Raw genomic sequence first — 21,483 nt, forward strand, 5'->3', positions numbered from 1 at the left:
GAATATTGGAGTGAGGACTTTAAAGAAAGGCTGTGAAGGAAAATAGAGGTTATTATTATTATTATTATTATTATTATTATTATTATTATTATTATTATTAGTAGTAGTAGTAGTAGTAGTAGTAGTAGTAGTAGTAGTAGTAGTAGTATTTTGTATTAAAATATTTACTTGGTGGTATTTATAAAAGCTGATTTAAATAATATAGCATTAGTGTTTAGGTGTTACCTGTTCCCTTTTTAAATAACGAGTGAAGGTTTGTCAGTCAACAATATTATGCTCTGTATTTTATAGTTACCCTCTATATGCTAGCATGTTTACCTGTAATACATACATGGCCATGTGTAAAATGTTTGAGTTCGTGTAGTAGATTGTGCTGTGACCAAAAAAAAACAAAAAAAGTGCTTAATCTGTGTTGCTATTTTTCGTTTTTTACCCACCCTAGTGTACAAACCTCCTAAAACCGTTCCGTTTGTGATGTACACTGGTCTGGGGCGTGAGCTTTCACGGCAAAGGAACAGATACACACAAATGACGTTTAAAACACTGACATTTATTTAGTGATTTTATAAGTTATACAGTATAGGATAAACTATAGTCCGTAACATTGTAATATAGGCAAATATATGTATATTATGTATATAGGCAAAATATACATAAATTGCATTTGTATACATAAATACAAAATCTGAGGTAGGGCCTCAAGAATAATGACTTTTTTTTTTTTAAATAAATAATGCATTTCACATGTAATATACCATGATACATCTGGCACAATATTCAAAACATAATATTTATATCTTTATATTTTACATGTATGGCAAATAAGTGTTTTAGGACCTGACTGGGGTACATATCTATATCCATAGGTAGCAGTACCCCAGGGAGAACACACACAAATATATGACATTACGCAAGTAATTAGGAATTAAACCTATACTGTGATAGGTCCACAATAAAGTGCCAAAAAGACACAACATACACTACATAAGAGATATAATATATATGGCAGACTATAGGCTACTCTGTTTATTTTATTTTTTATTTAAATACATTTAATATATTTCTAAAGTTAGAACACATCTATAAGGCCAATGGCTACCTGAAGATGTATTTTTGTAGTATGTTGCAAATATAATGAACACAAATGAAACATGATTGGCAGTTTCTCAGTCTCTCACATTTACCCTTCATAAATCTCTCTTCCCTCTTTGGTTATCTACTGCCTAAAGTTGACTTGTAGGCAAAAAAAATAATAATAATAATAATAATAATAATTGAACTCATACTCTATATACTGTGTAATCAGAGTGATCTAGTTAAAAAATAACCTTCTCCTTCACGTCAATGAGAAAGTGACGGTGAATTAACTCTGTACCACGTTGGGATGGGTGAGCTGGGTGAGGCTAAATGTACCTGTTGAAGTGGAAGATGAGTTACAAAACAAACTATGAAAGGACAGACATCACGCAAAATGTGCAACAACAGGAAGCACATTTAATACACTTTTGCTCTAGTGTAAAATTGGATTTTACTGTTGATGGATGCAGAACTACACCTTCGATGCACGTGGGGTGTCAGGTACTAACCTTCTCAACTATTAAAGAGTTTGAAATACTACAAAACATTGCCGCGCCTTTGCTGTGGTTCAAAAGGTAGCCCTGTGTGTTTTGTTAACATTTAATGGACTTCCACAAAACATGCTGTTTGAATACAAATATACAGTGCTTTTTATTGCCCTAAACAGTAGCATATCTATAACGCCCTTCATTTAAAGCTGTCTTCATAGCAGCGTTTTTAGGAAAAGGTATTGAATTTGTTGACAACTGAATGACTACAATCATGTTATGGCAAGAGCCATAGAAGTACACAAATACAGAGCTACAATGCATTTACTGAGTAATGGGTTACGAGTATGGCCCAAAGTATGGCAGGGTGACGAATTTACAGTTTCAAACCTACATACAATTAAAGTATATATACATAACGAGGGACAGTATCTTGTACATGAGATGCTGTTATAAAAGCCATGGTTCATAACAACTACAAAACGGGGAAAAAATTGTGAAGAAAAAAAAAGGATTTTCAATCCCTGCTTTGTATACACAGCGTGTAATGACTGCTCAAATGTAATGGTTCATATCCCTCACATGTTGTTTGCTCTATGATTATATCACGCTGTTACAGTACTGTAAAATGGCTTTTGTTCTATTTGCTCTATTAGCTAAACACCAATGCTATTTCAGCTAAAGATTTGTTGCTTCTAAACAATAAGTCTGATGAACAAAAAGCCTTTAAATCAAACAGTGTATTTTTCCATTACCAACAGAAGTGCAAATCTGTGCTTTAGTCTTATGTTAGAATTGTCTAAGGCAGCTCTGAAGAGTCATGAGTATGGTAATGAGCTGCTTCAAATGAAAACGAACTTGAGACGCAGTTCTGCCTGTCTGTAAGTGGCTTCAACTGGACAGGCCTAAATGTAACAGGAAACAGGAAGCTACCGCAGAATATTCAACAGCAGCATGGAGAATCTTCCTGTTGTTGTTGTTGTTGAGTTTTTTTTTTTTATTTAAAGTTTTTTTTTTTTTTTTTTCCAGAAATCCTTTAAAAGTAACACATGGCTTTAAAATACGAGGAGCTAAATATCATTAGTCATCTACAATGGAGATCTTTGAACTACATCTTGAATTTATGAACGTAAGTTTACCTGAGACCCTGTAACATGAAGACAAACAGACAAGTTAATGGAGAAACGGTCCCTGGAAGTCAACTAGAGGATTTCCAACTATAATAGTTTCAGAAAAAAATGTTTCTAAACTATTCTATTCTCACCATCTCTACATCATAACATACGAAGAGGGACATGACGACACTAGTACGCACTACATGGACACAAATCACTTTGTAAAAAGTGTAAATTTGTACAAGTAACAATTAGACAATTTGCCAGTTATAGCTATACAGATTCTCTCTTATTAGCTTACTTTTAATTCTACTTGACAAACCACTATTATGTCAGGGGAAATGACTCACAAGTCCTTTAACTAGATCACAACATGTACTGTTAATCAATAAACACACTGCACTGCGTATATGGCCATCAGATATATCTGCAAATTGTAAAACATAGATCAATATTTTCTGATGGCGTTTTCTTCTAAAAAGGAGGCAAACAGATCATCATAAACATACATGGTACAAACTATCAATAATCATTCATCTATATTAAATTTCTATAAGAGAGAATATGTATTGAAGCTTTTATAGATCTGATGCACAATTAATTTCCTCTTTAGTCAAAAGAGAATGGTATATCTAGTTTATACAATGCAGAACTATACAACAGCAGGGTAGTTCTAATTAAAATGTCAGAGTAAAACCAGCAATATTGTGTAAAACTGAGCATACAGATAAACTACTGCGAGAATATAGAATTAGGCACCAATCACATATTTGTTATTTACCTTAGGATAAAGCAATGGTAGCCACGAGTACCAATTTATTTCACATATCCAACAGTTTTTTATACAAATTTATAGCCTATAAACAGTTACTGGTAAATGGCAACCTTTTATAGTTACCATTTTTATAGAAGTCGTTGAATTTATAGGGGGCACAGATGTTTACTGTCTGTACCAGTTTTGTAATAAATTAGAGTTAAGCAGAAAAATGGCATGAAGGACATTCAGCCTGGCATTGCAGCGCTGGAACAGTATTACCCACATAGCTTTTCTAGACAATATATGTAGTTTTTATTTTATTCGTATTATTTGAATTGACTGCCCCAAATATGCGACTGTAACAAGCTTCAACTACTTATAGAAACCACGTAATAAAACAAATTTCCCAAAATAAGCAAATATCTAGATCTGATGATGCTACGATCCTGTGGATTTTACCAAATAAATAACTACATGAATAAGGTGACAGAGAACAGACAGTGCCACTAAAACTGAGTTCCTAATTCAAAATCCTTCGGTGGTAGTTTGAGCCCCAGAGAGTTGGTTCCCAGGGGGTCGGTCATGTTCTTGTAGCGTTCTCCGCGATGCTTCATCAAGAACGGACCCCAGTCTGGTTGTGGGGAACAGACCAGCTTAAGCCTCTGTAAAGCAATATAAACACAAATCCATTTTAACAGAGAGAAAGAGAGAGAGAGAGAGAGAGAGAGAGAGAGAGAGAGAGAGAGAGAGAGAGAGAGAGAGAGAATGGCAAACATCATTTGAACTTTAACATTGTCTTACCTGTATTATTAATCCAATTTTAACTCACAGGTCACCTAGTGGCCAACTGCATAACGATGTCTTTTAGAATTGATCATGTGCCACCTGGTGGATTACTGCTGTAATTGCAGATTTTACAGTAATGTTATTTTGATGTACACTGTTTTTCAGACACTGTCTATGCCAGTGGATCTCTGGCTATGGTTTTCCATTCACAGAATGGGACCGTGACTTATTTCTAAAGATCCCTTATATCTGACATGTGTCACATGCAGCCTCTAACAGCTGTTTACTAGACAGGTAGGCTTTTACAACTTAAAATAACCTTGTGTATTTTACAACTTACGACTATTGTCTTTGCTGCTTATTCATTTCATCCTTTTCCTGCATGGTTTTAACTTACTTAGAAAATGAAATGTGACCCTTCCCCCAGTGAAACAGACAGGAGGGTGGAGAATACAAAGCATGAGGAGGTCACTGTATCACACATCTATCTCAAAATCTCCCTTTGCATTACTAATATCAATAAAAATCAGACTACAGTACTGTATGTGCGTTTTAGATAATTAACTGTTTTTCTCTCTCTGTAGCCCACATGTATTGATCAAACTGGGCTTCCAGGCTTCCTTAATGCATTACTCAAGTTAAATGATTTCTGCATATCAGCTGAATCTCTGTTGTCCTTTAAATATATCACAGTATTAACTCTCTCTAGTACTTGAAATATATCACAGTATTCAGTATTTCCTTACAGAGTCAAGTACTGTATATCTGATTGGATTTCTGCACAGTGAATTACAAGCCTGTTTATTGACAGATCTTGGGGTTTTGGTATTTTAAGCTAGTAGACTGTGGAATTTACACAAACACACACACACACACACAGACCGCATTAATAGATGAATGCATGTATTCTTAAAATTGTCCAATTGGTTTTATGCCACTCTATTTAAATGAATGTATTCCCAGGGCCCTCTACTTCAGTTAATTAAGAGAGATTTAGACACTGATATAATGAATTGCAGAACCAGAAGATTAATTAGTTTTTTCTTCTATGTAAAGCTTATACCGACAAACACTCTCAATATACTTACCTCAATGAAACTACCAGGGGCCAGATGCATTTTAATCACAAACATAATAGGAATCCAAATGACAGAACACACTACCATCAACCATCCAAGCACCATTGACCAAGTGGGGTAGACATAGTCCTCATAGGTCATAACCTTCCATTGGTACAAACTCAAGAACAGGATGAACTAGAAGGAAACATGAATAGATGTTTAGACTAAACTATGCCAGGATACCATGTTACCAGGTGTTCAGACACAATTTGTACCGCTTGCTTTGCTGATAACGTGGCCAGCTGCAATAACCCTGAAGGATGACATGTCATGCATTGTTTAGACAGTAATTCAGCACCTGTACTTATCCATTACGATACTTCCCCAATGCATAACTACACAACAATGGATACATCATAGAGAGTTACCGATACATGTATTTTTATATTTATTTAATGTAAAGTTATATAAACATTATGTATTTTTCCATAATATGACCAGATTATTAAGAATTTTATAACATAGTGATGCATGATGTATTATATATATATATATATATATATATATATATATATATATATATATATATATATGTGTGTGTGTGTGTGTGTGTGTGTGTGTGTGTGTGTGTGTGTGTGTGTGTGTGTGTGTGTGTACACATACTGTGAGATGATAGTTGGCACTTGGCGTGACAAAAGCCCAGCAAACTCTCCAGAATCTGTTTGGCTGGAATCCAATCATCATTTCAATATCTTCACAAAATCTCTGCAACCCTGTGACAACACATACAAGATATTGCCAAGAACATCAGTCCCCCATATTTGTAAATGCATAAGTTATGTATTAAAACAGCGTGGTGTTGTTAAAATCAATCAATACTATATGGAAGTACGTGTGATGAAAGAAACCCAGCATGGACTTGAACCATCTCCTAACTGCTAATCAAACCAGGTTTACAATAACAAACATTGACACATATCCTGTTTACAACATTCATCCCACAATCTTTTTTTAAAGAGAACATCATGTAATTTAATGATACTATGTTGCTCCTATTTTAGATTAATAGAATAATGAGAAATATATTGCATGTAGTTAATATTAAATTTACAGTTCATGAGCACATTATATGATATACATTCTGGTACTTGGAATGTCCAAAGGATTTTATGGAGAAGGCAGACTTCATGAAAAATAGTTTTACAGCCATCTAGTGGTTAAGATTTGTATTGCATGCCTAATTTTATTTTGTTCAGTGTTTTTCAGTAACACTTTACTGTATTTTTGAATGCAAAATATCAGTATCATTCCAAAACATACATACAGGCAACATCGTAGATAATTAGGAAGCCTAACACAAGCACTCCTATTACACATGTATTGGTGGTTTATTAACATGTAAAATGTGTGTAAATGAGTTATTGCACAGCAATTTTTTTTTTTTTTTATGGTATGCAAAATAAAGTGTTGCTAGTTCTTAGTGGGTATAGATACCTATTACAACATAATAATCAATATCATACATCAGTCATTCTGAATCCCAATGAACAGTGTAAGAGCAGTATAACAACAAACACTGTAAATAAATAACAATGCAAAAAAAAAAAGAACAAACTACATAATCCTAATTTAAATAACCAGATGATAAATGGGTAGGCCTATATGGAAAATGCCATATGGTTTGGATCATGAATTAAGCAGCGGGTAACACATGATTTATAAGAAAACACAAGGTGGACCTATGGGAATTGAGAAAGTAATACCCATGTTTAAACCACACTGTAAGTTATTCCAATAATTCCTAATATTCCTTACCATATATATATGAAATTCCAACTAGTTCAAAAATTGCAATGATGACCAGGGAGTATGAGGCAGCGTATGTATCCACAAGCTGCAACATATACATTCCATTCTGTAAGTGAACAAATAGAAAAAAAAAAAACATACATGTAAGTATAACATACATCCTGCTCTATGCAAATTTAACACATGCTTCCTCTATGTACTAAATGCATATTTATTTATTTATTATACTTACAATACTGCAATTCAAATATGTTCAAATCCCTCACAGGTGTTCATTATTAAACATGCTTGCTACTGGCACACTCTGTCTTTGTATATAATTCAGAATGTGATGGCTTTTTCTTATTGGGAAATTAATTGCAATGGAAAACATCTACGCTGCCCAGACAGAAAAGCAAATGTTGGTTTATCTAACTAAACAAGCCGCTTCAGGGGGGCATTCTATTGAAAAATGCAGCGCTTCTGGAGCATACAATGCCTACCTCCGTTATCATGGGGAATCCCAGAACGAAAAATGACACGCAGCAGACCAGCGTGAAAATGGGTTTGTGTTTACGCAGGTACTTGGGAAACTCATCAGAAATAGATGTTACTATTGTCTCAATGGTAGCAAACTGCCGGAAAAAGAACAGAAAGAAAGTACAATGAATAAACAGAACACAGAGGATTTCAACTGCACCCCCTACTCAACACAATTCTTCGACAGATATGATTCATTTGTTTTCTGCCGAAGGAGTATTGCATTGCTAATGCAGATATTGTACACGCCGGTTGTTTAACACAAACCTGATACAGCATGTAAATATCACTCAAATACACGCCTATACATTTTTAGCAATTGACAGTTCAGGTTGTGCATAAAGTCTTTGCATAAACATACAAGTTGCCCTTGTCATCCAGTGAAAGAGAAAATGTTCTCATGACCAGTCATTCAATGTCAAGTTAACGCCACAGTAAGTGACGCGCATTTAAATGACAGCGGGGTGCTTTACTACAAAATCACCCAATTTAATAATGTGTGAAGCATCAATCCGCACATTCTGTTAATTAAAAGCATTAGCAGCTTGGGAGGCATTGGGAGGCACAGAGAATATTCAATTGGAACAGTGTCATCTACCTTGGAAGGACCCAAGGGATGCCCTCCACCTGCCACACTCTAAACTTCTCCTGTATTACCACAACAACCCACCAGACAGAGGATTATTGATTAGTATTTAAAAAAAAAATAATAAAAAAAACACGTTTCTGTCAAATATGTTCTACTGCACAGACCATCAGTGGCATTGAATTTACATGAAGTTGTTTGCCATTGATAATCATCAATCATCAGTGGAGAAGTGGAGAATTCCTGGATATATCGCCTCTAAGCTAAATTGAAATGTGCAGCATAACACATCTCCCTGAGACAGTTTCTGCCTTGCTAAGAGACACTGTTAATGATCGTAACTGTATTTATACCACTAACAACATATTTGAATTGTTTTTAAAGATCTCAATAAGGGGGGGTGAGTAAGCCACCCCTAAGGAAAACACCAGCAGAATGACTATGGAGTTAAAGGACAGCTCTATTTATATCTAGCGTTTACATAAGATGCATACAAAGAGGCATAGAAATGTGTTTCCTTGTAGATAACAAGATAGTAATAAAATAGTTACCATTGTGTCTAACCCAAGAGTCAACAGCATTAAAAAAAATATCAGAGCCCAGAATGGAGAGAGAGGAAGCCTGGTTAATGCTTCTGGGTAAACTACAAAGGCAATGCCAGGCCCTGAAAAAGTAAACAAAGGAGCATTATAGTTACTTGCTTTAATAAATGCCCATAGCCTGATAACAATTACAGATTAACTGCAAGTGTTCACTACAGTGCATGCGCTTAAACAGAGTTAACTCGTATAATATGTGATATTAATGCACTGATTCAGTATAATAAATATGAGTTATAATTAGTCTGATAAACAGAACCAGCGCACTGACTAACTTATGTCATGGCATAAAGACTAAAGCATGTTCTTATCATATAAGGACAAATAACTACTGTCATTATCAAGCAGATTTTCTCTAATAATGGCTATTGTACTATTGCAAGCTGCTTTGTGAAAATGAATAGCTTTGTGAATGTTTTATACATGAGGTTTGGCAGACTTGAATGCTTATCTGCCTGCAAGGTCCCATTATGAGTTAATGCAGTGTCCTAATTTTAAAACTCTGTAGATATATTTAGTGCGCCCTCTTTATTTTGCTGCCTGACTTACATTAAAAAAAAAGAAAAAACCCTGAGAGCCTAGTAACCCTGACCACTGTAAAATCCCTTCCTGCGTGCAGCTCTATCACATTACCTTCATCAGCAACTTTTTCAATAGGTACTTGAAGTTCATGCGCCATGAACCCGATGACTGAGAAGATGACAAATCCTGCGAAGATGCTGGTAGCGCTATTAGTACACGACACTATGAGCGTATCCCTGAAGAAGAGAAGATTGCTCTGTGAGTCTAACAAAAGAAGCCTCATAAAGGTGCAAAGTTTCCCTGCTTGTGCGGTGTTGGAAACTGTGTGTAATAAGATAAAAGACAGGGACAGCTGTGTGTAATAAGATATCTGTAATTGAGTGTTCATGTTTACCTGTAAATGTTATTGTGGAATTTGTTGTACGATGAGAGAGTAATTAGTCCACCCCAGGCTGCAGACAGGGAGAAGAAAATTTGAGTAGCAGCATCCTTCCACACCTATTAATGAAACACAAGTTTAGGAAGTCTGTAAAGAGCACTGTGGAAAATTATATATATATATATATATATATATATATATATATATATATATATATATATATATATATATATATATATATACATATACAGAGAGAGAGAGAGAGAGAGAGAGAGAGAGAGAGAGAGAGAGACAGACAGACTGATATAATCACTGAGTTTCTCACATCCCTGGTCAGAATCAAGCCAATGTTCCAGTGTTGAAATGCAAGTTTGTATCAGTAAGTAAACTGCTTGCATTATTTACACTGCTGTTCTATATAAAAGCTTGAGGAAATCACACCCATTTACTTAATGAAATAACAAATAACACTAAAACAAGGCTACAATAATCACTAGATTTTAATAGTTTTTAAATAATGTATTATGCCTATGGAATGCATTTTATTTTGTCCTGCATAATACAAACCCACATAATTAAACCCTTCCTGCATGAACACACATATTTTTTGCCTAGATTTTTAAGATCAGACTATTAGCTGTGTGTATACTGCTCTTATTGAAATATTAAGCACTCTTATGTAATTTTAGACAGCAGCAGAACTAATATTAATAATAAACCCTACCTTAGCATCGTTGAGCTTTTCCCACTTTGGTGTTATAAAGTATAGGATTCCAGCTCCAGCCCCTGGCAATGTGACTCCTCTGATCAACAGAATGACCAACACCACATAGGGGAATGTAGCTGTAAAATATACTACCTGCAATGAAGAGAATCCAGGTTCAAGAAGATTATGAACAATACAGAAGAATAAATGAAAAGAAATAGATAAATAAACTTAATACCATGATGCCTGAAGGTATAAATAGAAAAATAGAACACTATATATATATATAATGCAAGCTATTGCAAGTTGTAAAGATTTTTTTTTTTTTTTTTTTTAAGTTGGAGCTGCAGTGTAGCTTGTTCTATTCTCCACTAGTGGGCCTCGTTGGATCATGTAGAGAGGAAGGCAACAAACTCCACCCTCTAGTGGCCACATTAAGCACAGCACAACAGAGGCCAATTCCTGTTGGTGAGGGGAACTGTTTCCAACGTTTTAGATTTTTTTGAAGAACATTTTGGATTATCAAAGATTATTAAAAGTTCATATGAAACTCATTAATTTATCAGAAATCAATAATCATATAATAATATGTTATTATAACACCTATATAAAAAGAATGACTGCATTATTATGAACATCTGGAATATTTTTATGAACAAACATAACATCAAGAAAAAAAAAACAAAAAAAAAACACCATGGCAATGCTCCGTACAGTTATTCAGCACTGTAGTTTATAAAATGCCAACCATACAATTACACACATAGAAACACTGCAAAGGCTTTCTTTGGTACAGAGTGCTAATCTCATAAATATCCAGAATATTTTACTTTACTAAGAGACCATTCTGTAATCTTATGAAATTGGTTGATACAAGCTTACTGAAGGTATTAACTTGTGCCGTGCTATCAGTCAGAAAAAAAAAAAACTAAAAAAACTTACTTTTCCTGATGACTTTATTCCTTTAGCCAATGATACATAGACAATGAGCCAGGCCAAAAACAAGCACAGGGCTAGTGGCCACCTGATGTCCCCTGGGTATTCAATGCCTTTAGAGATGTGCAATACATTGTACCTGCCAAATAAAAGGGAATTATTGTGAATACAGGACACCTGTAAATATACATTCATTTTAAATAGAATTCTTAGTTTTACATTTTGAAGCATGTTGTGTACATACATAGATTTAAAAAAGAAGAAGAATCATTTTAACAGGCCCATTAAATAAATAGAATATATAATTTCTTATTGCTCTTATGTATCTCTTCTTTGTGTGTGTGTGTATATGAACTAGATCTGACCAAAAAGACATTTGGATTTGTATCTATATTTAAACATTCTGCAGTGTAACTGTGTAGCTGAAAGAGTTTATGATGGAAATATAAAGACGGTCTGTATTTTAATGATCTAAATCGGGGATGGGCAACACTTACAGATCAATGGATTAAATTGATCTAGATTGTGGCAGATGCAAATATCACCATTGTTTAAACCATTAAAAAAATCAAATTGTTAAACATATCTAATTCTCACTTGGTTTATGCACTATTTATGTGCTGGAAAAGGGGCTTACAGGCGTGGAAGAAGCCCTTCTTCCAGTGTATAAATAACGTGTAAGCCAAGTGAGAATAGGGTCCTAAGAGCATGCATGAGACTCTTGTGTGTTTTTGTCCTCAAAGTCCTATGATCGTGATTGTTTAATTGAACCAATTAAACTGCCAGGCTGACCCCAAAGCAGTGATCTGTGACATTGTTCTACCTGTCAAGCCTGGTGCGGAATGGAGCTGCCCATGGCTGGTGAAACAGCAGTCAATTAAACATCACCATCATAACTCAAATGCCATGTGTGATTTCTTCCAGCGGACAGTTATTGACCTTCTTATTAACATTGCCAAATAAAATAAAAAATACTGTGGAAAGATGTTCGCAAAAGAGCCGGTTTACAAGTTTGAGATCAGCTTTCTGCCATGGTTTAGATTAGGGGATGAACCAAGTAGGCTCTTCCAGTCCTGGTCTTCTTTCCAGCCCTGTTCTACATTGTTTAATTGAAACAATTAAATTTCCATCCAGACCCTGATTCTAATTTTACCTGTTAAACCTGGAGTGGAATGGCCCTCCAAGACTATGATTCGACACACCTGGTTTAGATCTTTGATAAAACCCAGTGCACATACAGACACACTGAATGACAAGAACATGTATAAATGTTTTTGAGGAGCAGTCAGGGTGAATAAAAGTGATGAGTTGCTGGCTTGTATGGAACACTGGAAACAATAAAAAGAGATCCCACGTTACTTTAAAGGTATCCTCTTACTTGAAATACTCCTCACTAGGGCTGACAAAAGTTTTGTTTTCCAATGTGATGTTAGTGAGCCTGGTCAGGTTACTGGTGACACTGGCAGACATACAAACGGTAGTGTTTTTAATAGATGTGATGTTTTTATCACGCAATATACAGGAATCTGTAAAAACAAAAAGCACATCATAATTACTTATGAATTTTCAGATGGAAATAAGACTCATATAGCATAGCAGTTTGATCTATTCCTGGTTTTACTATGGTTCTAATAAGACACCCCTGAGCTTGTTGCCTATACACTGTGGCTAATCAAGCTCATTATAAAAAGTGGCATATGTGAAACTGCTATGCAAAGGAGTCTTATTTCTATCCATGTATGTTCATAAATGCACTTTCAATGAATTTGTATTACCTCTGCATTAACCCTCATATGAATATTAAATATCTCTCCAAAAAAAGCTAAAAGGTGCTCTGTATAATATGAAACCACTTTTTTTCTGCAATGAAATAAATTCATGGCTCCTAAACATATGTAAAGAAATGTGTATTTAAATTACCGTGAAGCAACTGTGGTGCGCTATCTGAACCAGCTGCGTAGGAGAAACTAAACGAATGCATTTATTCGCACATTGATGCCACTGGAGCGCATCTTGCATTACGCAATAATAGTATTTGGGGGTTAGAAAAACCGTCAGCATTTATGGAGAGACCATGTCAAACTAAAAGTCGTGGAAATCTGAAATTTTAAAAAAGGTTGTGTATAAGAAGAATTGTCTTCATGCCTGCTTATTAAACAAAGTCAAGCCTGCATGTGTTCATAGATGTTATGGAATCCATTATAGATAAAGGATATTGGCTGCTTTAGACGAGAAATCATAGCGGTTACCAACATAAGCATTGCGGTGTTAAGTATATGAATACTAAACAGATTTGACTCTATGTTACTGTTGCGTATTTAATACATAGTTCAATCAAACCAGTTGGCTCTAAAACTAGACGTTGTTACAATAAAATGAAACTGAAACGATTATTTTACATGGGGTAATCAGGTGGATCGTCTGGGCAACGTGCATCGCAGTGTCAATTTCCTTTTAAGATGACATAAATTCGAAATTTAAACGAAATAAATTCAGCTCGAAAGAAATGTTTATTCAAATGAGTGTCTTACATAAGGAGTAGAATGATTTGTCATGAGTAATTTGCGCAAATCAATAGAGAACTACATTCCTTCAATTGGTATTTTTAAACCAGAACAATTTGTTTAAGGGTTGTATGTTTGAAGCGTTGAAACTGCACACTTTAGTACGATCTTACCTAACAAAAGCATATCCTTGTCTTTGCAATCTGGTGTGTTCCACGGGTTTCTACAATTTGCCCACGGCAGATATCCGGACATGGAGGAAAACAAGTAGTAGATAGTCCAGCACATGATAATATTGTAATATATGGCTATTAGAACAGAGATAATCAACATGGCAATCCCGCAGCCTACAGGGAGAAAATAAAGCAGTAGAGAATTCCGGTTTACACAAATGAAATACCTATATAAAAAAGAAATTGGGTCATACAACAAAAATGAAATGCTGGATGTATTTTTAACGTCTTTCCACCGTTTACATAGTGTACAGGATATAGACCATAAAACTTCAACTTTCAGGTACAGCTAAACGTATTAGGATCTTAGATATAACATTAAACCACTAAGGGATTGTGTTGTTTAGAACATGTTTAGCTAAAAGCTATATTGTGTGTGTTTATAGTAGTTTAAAAAGAAAACAAACCTGTATTATAATATAAAGAATTTACCTTGGAGCGCAGGAATAGCTTTCCATACAGAAACAGGTCCCTGACTGGCAAACTGTCCCAGTGATACCTCCAGTAAAAATATAGGGACACCAGCGAGAGCCAGCATTATCAGGTAGGGGATTAAAAACGCACCTGTGGAAACCGGTATAGAAATTAAGAATTACACATTCAAACGAGTTAAGAATACATCGACATCACAAGATTAACGATTTAATGCACGAGACAACAACTCCATTAAAAAATAATCTGGCAATATGTGTTTCTGTTCGAACACGTTGTGGGCGCAGAAGAAAAAATAAAATTGATTCTATCAAGCGTTTAAAGAAGCTTCGTTTTAAATTATGTAATGCATCAAATATATATATATATATATATATATATATATATATATATATATATATATATATATATATAATATATATATATTGCTATAATCATTAGAATGTAATGTTATAATTCTTACATACAATATAAAATTGTATTTAATTCCTGAAAGGAATATTTTGTAAATTCTAAATCAAAGGATAGACTCCAGCCAAATGGTTAACAATTATCCTACATATGTTGAATAACATTGTAGTATTTATACCTTGCACGGGAATGTTTATCTTGGAATCATTCGCGTTTCTTTGTGAATGTAAAAGTGTGTTCTTAAGCAATTAAAATAAACAGTAAGATTAGTTTAAAATGAATGACTTAACATGTGGTTTTACGGTGTAATGCTTGTTCTGTCGGTAGACTACATGTTTGGCAAAGTAACTATAATTGTCGATGTTATTGTATTTTAACATCCCTGAACTTCTGTTTGTATTTATTCTCAAATGTGATTATAACATCGTAAAGTGCAGCATGCATTTCCAACATTAGAAATGTGCTTTAGTACGTTTGCTATTTCACTGATTGGTTTTAATTTTAACATAACATTAAGATACATTAAAGGTCCTACTAACTACAATTTGGTATGATATCTAGTATTGGACTTGTTAGTAGCAAAATAGTTTCATTTATATGTTTCATATAATAATAATAATAATAATAATAATAATAATAATAATAATAATAATAATAATAATAAAACGCAAACCTCTCACGTTGGGAATGAAAGGAACATGTTTACATATAAAGTTTTAATTCATTCAATTTTATGGTAACACAATTTACAAATGTTGATTCATGTGTGAAATAATTGATATAGCCATCCACGACTATATACTCATAGTCGCCTCTTTTGAACAGTTTTGAAAAAATGCCAATCACGCCTTTAGTTTTTTTCACCCACTTTGATGCACGCCCAAAGGCAAATGTACAATTTGTGAGAGGATAAAACAAACAAACAAAAAAAAAACCCACATACTGGTAATGGTACAAAATTAGCAAGAATGTTCTTAGTTACAGGAAGTAGCCCTAAATGATTGTTGATAGTATTGCTACCCTTGCCTTTGCACAGTCTCTTGTGCATTTCATCCTACAGCCACAAATTAAATTATTAACAATGTACTCACACAAAAAGTGCTGTTAACTGTACAGCTCGTTACAATTGTACCCTAGACTGGAGAAATCTCAGCCCGATGAGAATTAACCTCCTCTAAAGTTCAGATGGATGAGAATAGCCTAGGCTAAAATTCACGGGAGTTAGAATTAGCCTATTCTACAATGTACTGGAGTGAAAGTTAGCCCCGAGTGAGTATTGGGGTGTTACACCTGTCGTGTTAGGATTCGGCATTGTTTACAAACCCCGAAGTAACGGAATCTACCAGTTTAAAGCAACTTTATCTGTTTACATATCTGAATATAAATTGAGACCTTGAAATGTTTTTTTTTTGTTTTGTTTTTTTTTTGTTTGTTTTTTTTAGGTTCTTACCTCCTCCATTTTGAAAAGCTAGGTAGGGAAATCGCCACACGTTTCCCAAACCCACAGCGTAACCAACCATAGAGAGGATGAAATCCAGTTTATTTGACCAGTTTCCTCTGACTTTGTTTTCATCCCCATCTTCGTCATCATCAGCAGCATCATCACCCTGAAGGAAATACCTGATATTTAATATTTCTCAGCTCTCCAAGATATGATTCAATTTCTTTTCTGTGCTTGATTACATCTATTTTTCATATGCATATTATAATTAATCCCATACTGCACATTTTGTGACACGACTAACCCAAATACGTGATACAGAATGCTTTATTGGGAACAACATCGTTTCTTATCATATAAAAGTTTATTTTAAAAGGTGGGAAAATGACAGCAAAGTATAGTGAAGCATAGTAAAAAAAAAATGTTATAATGGTGCTTTTTCCAGATCATTTCTCTCTTTATGTCCTAAGAAGAATTTGTGTAGGCCTACTAGAGAGAGGGTTTGTCCAATTTTAAATAAAATAAAGATTCGGGCTAGGTCCTTGAACCCGCTGTTCGGCGCTAGTTCATGATAAAAGCTAAAGACTGTCTCCACTGGCAGCTAGTTATATCGTACTATGACAGGACTAATGTAGACGTCTAGCTTAGATTTAATCTAAGGGATTTGAATTCAATTTCAGTTAGCCACTATCAACAAGAACTAACATGACTTTTAAAAAGACAATGGATGCACCATTACAAATATGACGGATCTAATCGCTAGAATAGGCTAGGAACAATATTCTGGTCCATATGTGACCACAGGACAAAAATAACGTGGGCGCGGGCACACACACACACACACTAATGCAGCTTATAGAATTATGGTATTGAAATATAGAAAGCACTCGTGTGCAATTTCTACAACATTTCATAACATCACAATACCCCTAAATTCTATGTTATTTTACTAAAAGGCTTACTAATAAATCGGTTTATAGCTGATTTGTTACTATGGTTTTGTGTTACAATCCCTGCGGCGCTACTAATTGATTTTTTTTTTTTTCTGCTGTTGGGTTTATTAAAGCCAACAAAGAAGGAAATAGATTTTACATCTGAAAATAATTTGTCAGCTAAGCACCATGGCTTAGTTAAAACCCCACATCAGTGTGTGTACTCCTGAATATCTGAACCTTCCTGGAGCAAAACAATGATTTGGAACTACTTACCCCGTTGCCGGTGCCAGGCAGAACAGATGTGTTACCATCTGTGCCTAATACCACGGTGGTCTGGCTCATAACTGTCCAGTTGCCTGTGGCATTATTTTGCTCCACTGTGCTCTTCATAATACTTTGATTGGGTACCGCTTCGGTGCAGTGGGGAGACACAATTTTGCTATAAACAGTTGTAGATGTGTCCTTGTGCGGTACGGACTCTATAGAATCCTTGCGAGTGACAGAATTGACTTGAGCGGGACTGGTGTTCTTTAACGCCCCAGCTATTGTGATCCCCTCTGGTGCGTGTGGTTTGGCTTCAACTGCCGACAATGTTTTCCGTTCAATGGATGGAGATTTTGAAACCTTGGCTTGTTGTGCTGGTGGATGGACTTCAGAAGGTAGGTTTTGGTCCTGTTCAGGCTTGTTAATTATAGCTCCAGCAGTACTGTCAGGCTGTCCTCCAGGGTTCAGGGGAGCAGGGTTCTTCGTAGGCTGCTTGGCCATGTCTCTCTGCTCAGAATAGTCCTGTGGAAAAAAATATATATATTACTCAACAAAAGGCGAGCACCGTTATTTGAAAGACTCAACGGTTATACAAACTTGTTTTAAATTCATGCTTATGTAGTCCATGAACATTGTACAAATCTGTACTGTGTTCACAACCAAGGGAAGTAAAACGTAAAACTAATTTGAACGGTGTTTACCAAACACGACTAGATATAGATAGGTGCTTATAGATACATGAACAATAGTCATTCCATCGGGTGAGTTTTTGGTGTGCTTTGAGGAAACGGTTTGGTATAATCTGTAACTGTGCATTTTTCGTTCCCCTACCATTAAGAAGATGTGTTAATATTTACGAGCGAATCTAACAAGGCGTTTAGAATTAATACACCTCACATGCACTTCACAGAAACAAACACCCTCACATCCAGAGAAGAACACGTTTAAAAGTGGGTGAGCAGCGTCTGGTGCTCGCGCACCTAACTTGTACACATTAATTAAATGACAGCATGTTTTCGGTAAAGAAGTTCCAACTTAGTCCTGATATTTTAAATACTGTATAATATGCAAGCTTTTTTTTTTTCCCCTCGGGCTCTTCGGGTTTCAGATCACGATTTACATGTCGCTTGGGTCTCCCTTTTACCATTCGAAAAAGACTCTTTAATTTTACGCCCCATTTCCTCCCTGTCATTCAGAAAAGCACATTTACTGATTTTATAGGCAACAGACAAGTTGCTGGGCTATGTATGTGTGGGATAAATACAATATCTGATCCCTCTGGTCGCGTATTATTCACAATTGAATTACAAGTAAGACACCATAAGACAGTTTTATAATTTAAATCGTATAACTCAAAAACTTTTTTTTTTTTTTTTTTAATGTATGCTATAGGATCACTTTAAACAAATTTAGTTTCTTCAAAATAAATGTATTTTGCATCAGAATTAGTTCACCACACTGGGGAATATACATGCTAATTGACAATATATGTAACTTATACATTAGAAATGATTTCTGCACATGCAAATGTTATACATGCATGCATAAAAACCCATATAAACCTTTAAAAAACTACTTAGAGTAGTTGAGCAACTTTCTAAGCTGTTATCGCTGTTTCAAAATAAGTAAACGTTGCAAAAAACAGAGCAATACATCAATAAATAAATAGATATTAAATATAAAACAGTAGTTAAGAAATAAAATTAAACTGTTTAAATAATCTTGGCTATAGTGCAGCTAAAAAAAATATCACAAGTCAAAATGTAGGAAGATCTGCATTCATTTCAGTACCATGGCCAGCAACCACGCGTCATATAGTAACGCATGGCATTAAAGCTCAACGACTTAACGTTCCTGGTAAAATGCAATATATTTATATAAGAAGCCGTTGTGCTCTCTTGTAATCAACACAGCAGTTAAAAACATGAGTAAAAATATGCTCACCATGTTTGCAGCAGCAACAGATAGGATAAGAAAACAGCAGTAAAGGCTTTAGATGGACTGAATTTAGCTCTTGAAACTGCAAAGCTTTCTATACCTCCATGGGAAAGATTTGGTTTGCGTCAGTGCATAGCAAGGTGCCCTTCGCCTGACATTTTCTTGATAATAAGAGTTTGATAAATCATTAGCCTTGGATTCAGATTTTTAAAGGGACAGCAAGCGCAAGCGCCGGCAATAGCTGTCACTCATCCTCGTCGAGCTTGCGTGTTTGGAGTGACTCATTTGGAGCTGAATAATACACTCGAGGAATTAAAAGTATGCGGTAATATTCCACTGTTGGTTATTAAGTTCTGTTGGAATGTGGCTGTTGAAGTTCATACAGAAAGGCAGCATCGATTTCAATAAAATGACATTATAATTAGCAAAAACAAATGTTCTTAGGAAATGGTGCTGTTTTACACTGCATAAGTGTATTTTGTAACTTGGTGTAGACCAATTAATTTCGAAGAACACTTTTTTTAACGAATGTCTAATTTATTTAAACCATGCAAAACACTGGACATTTTGAACATTAGGATTCGGGCTGCGTTCAAACACATTTTTGTTTAAGATCAGTAATTCATGCTTTAAAAAGTTTAACATCGAATGGATATACATTTAACTTCATACTTTTCAGTACATTCATTGAGAAAGAGAATTTATGGAATGCAGGTGATGCAGAATTTTCCAATAAGAAGCCAAAGCTATCCATACGGACTACGAGCGTCGTCTAACTTAAGATGTTGTTATGTACATGTTATTAAAATTATATTATCCTAAAGACATATTTGGAGGACAGAGATACATAGTATGTTATGTAAAAATGCATTTGCACTTCATAAAGATTTTTAGGCTGTTCTTTAAAAGAATAAAGTCGTGAAATAAAAAAACAGCATGCCATTTTCACATGATAGTTTCAGATTATAAAAGATAAACCCACCCCAGTTTATTTGAGTGAGAGAGAGATTGACGTAGTGTTATTAATTGTTTTAGGCTTGTTGGAAATCAGAAGATCGTGTAGAAACGCTTTTTATGCTTTTCAAAAATAAGAAATGAGTTAGAACTCGCATCCCTTTGTCACAGACTGTTGAGCAAGTGTAACCCTTTTGAGAGGGGAAACTGTCGTTTGACAGTAACACAGTAAGTCTAAAAATAAATGCTAACGTAAACCTCGAAGCATGCTTGATGCCAGCAAAGGCGTTGCATTTTAATTATATTGAGGAAACGCTGGCATGTACAGATAGACACAGATTCGGCACAAAACTGCTCTTGTTTTATATCCAAACAGCCGCGTGAAGAATATTACTGTAAATGGCGTCTGCAAAATATTATGATGAAGAAAAAAAATCAATTATTTTGTAAATTATTTCCATTTTATGATGTACTGTTTTAATCCATATACGCTCGATATCACTTATTTGACTTTTCCTGTTTTCGTTTTAGACTGAATTTTAATCGAGCTTAGAGAGATTACAGTATATATATATATATATATATATATATATATATATATATATATATATATATATATATTGCTTTATTTACTGTAACTAGCAGCAGTATTATACTTCTTGTCCCTTTACATGCTAATCTGTGGTTTGCCCATAATTTTCGGTTCTTGCATTACTTATCACTTCAACAATGAACACCGAAGCACTGGCCATAAATCTGCATCCATCGCTGATCAGTCGTTCAGGAGTAAATTAACAAGCCAATCTAGTCTTAATTATTTTGTCAAAGATGAAGAATTGTAATTGATTTTTGTTCTCCATTACTTCGTCCTTTTCTGATCTAGTTGTATTCCAATGCTAAAGGAGACAATGTAGGCTAACAGTGCGGTGATTGTAATAAATTGAAACACACACACACACACACACACACACACACACACACACACACACATATATATATATATATATATATATATATATATATATATATAT

The 21,483-nt window shown here is 34.8% G+C and overlaps 1 protein-coding gene across 1 annotated transcript; it reads right to left on the reverse strand.

Moving 5' to 3' along the window:
- Window positions 1-697: 697 nt before the first annotated feature.
- On the reverse strand, window positions 698-19,668 carry LOC121295043 (sodium- and chloride-dependent glycine transporter 2-like). Its single transcript, XM_041219334.1, has 16 exons — window positions 19,505-19,668; window positions 17,570-18,082; window positions 16,371-16,527; window positions 14,510-14,641; window positions 14,018-14,191; window positions 12,719-12,866; window positions 11,347-11,479; window positions 10,423-10,557; window positions 9,714-9,817; window positions 9,431-9,555; window positions 8,750-8,862; window positions 7,576-7,707; window positions 7,100-7,199; window positions 5,948-6,057; window positions 5,312-5,479; window positions 698-4,099 (listed from the first exon to the last, which is right to left on the reverse strand). The coding sequence occupies exons 1-16, from the start codon at window positions 19,505-19,507 to the stop codon at window positions 3,944-3,946; spliced, it is 2,403 nt and encodes an 800-aa protein (XP_041075268.1). The 5' UTR covers window positions 19,508-19,668; the 3' UTR covers window positions 698-3,943.
- Window positions 19,669-21,483: the final 1,815 nt, after the last annotated feature.

This window comes from Polyodon spathula, chromosome 19, assembly GCF_017654505.1.
Source record: "Polyodon spathula isolate WHYD16114869_AA chromosome 19, ASM1765450v1, whole genome shotgun sequence".
In the NCBI taxonomy this organism is placed as follows: Eukaryota; Metazoa; Chordata; class Actinopteri; order Acipenseriformes; family Polyodontidae; genus Polyodon; species Polyodon spathula.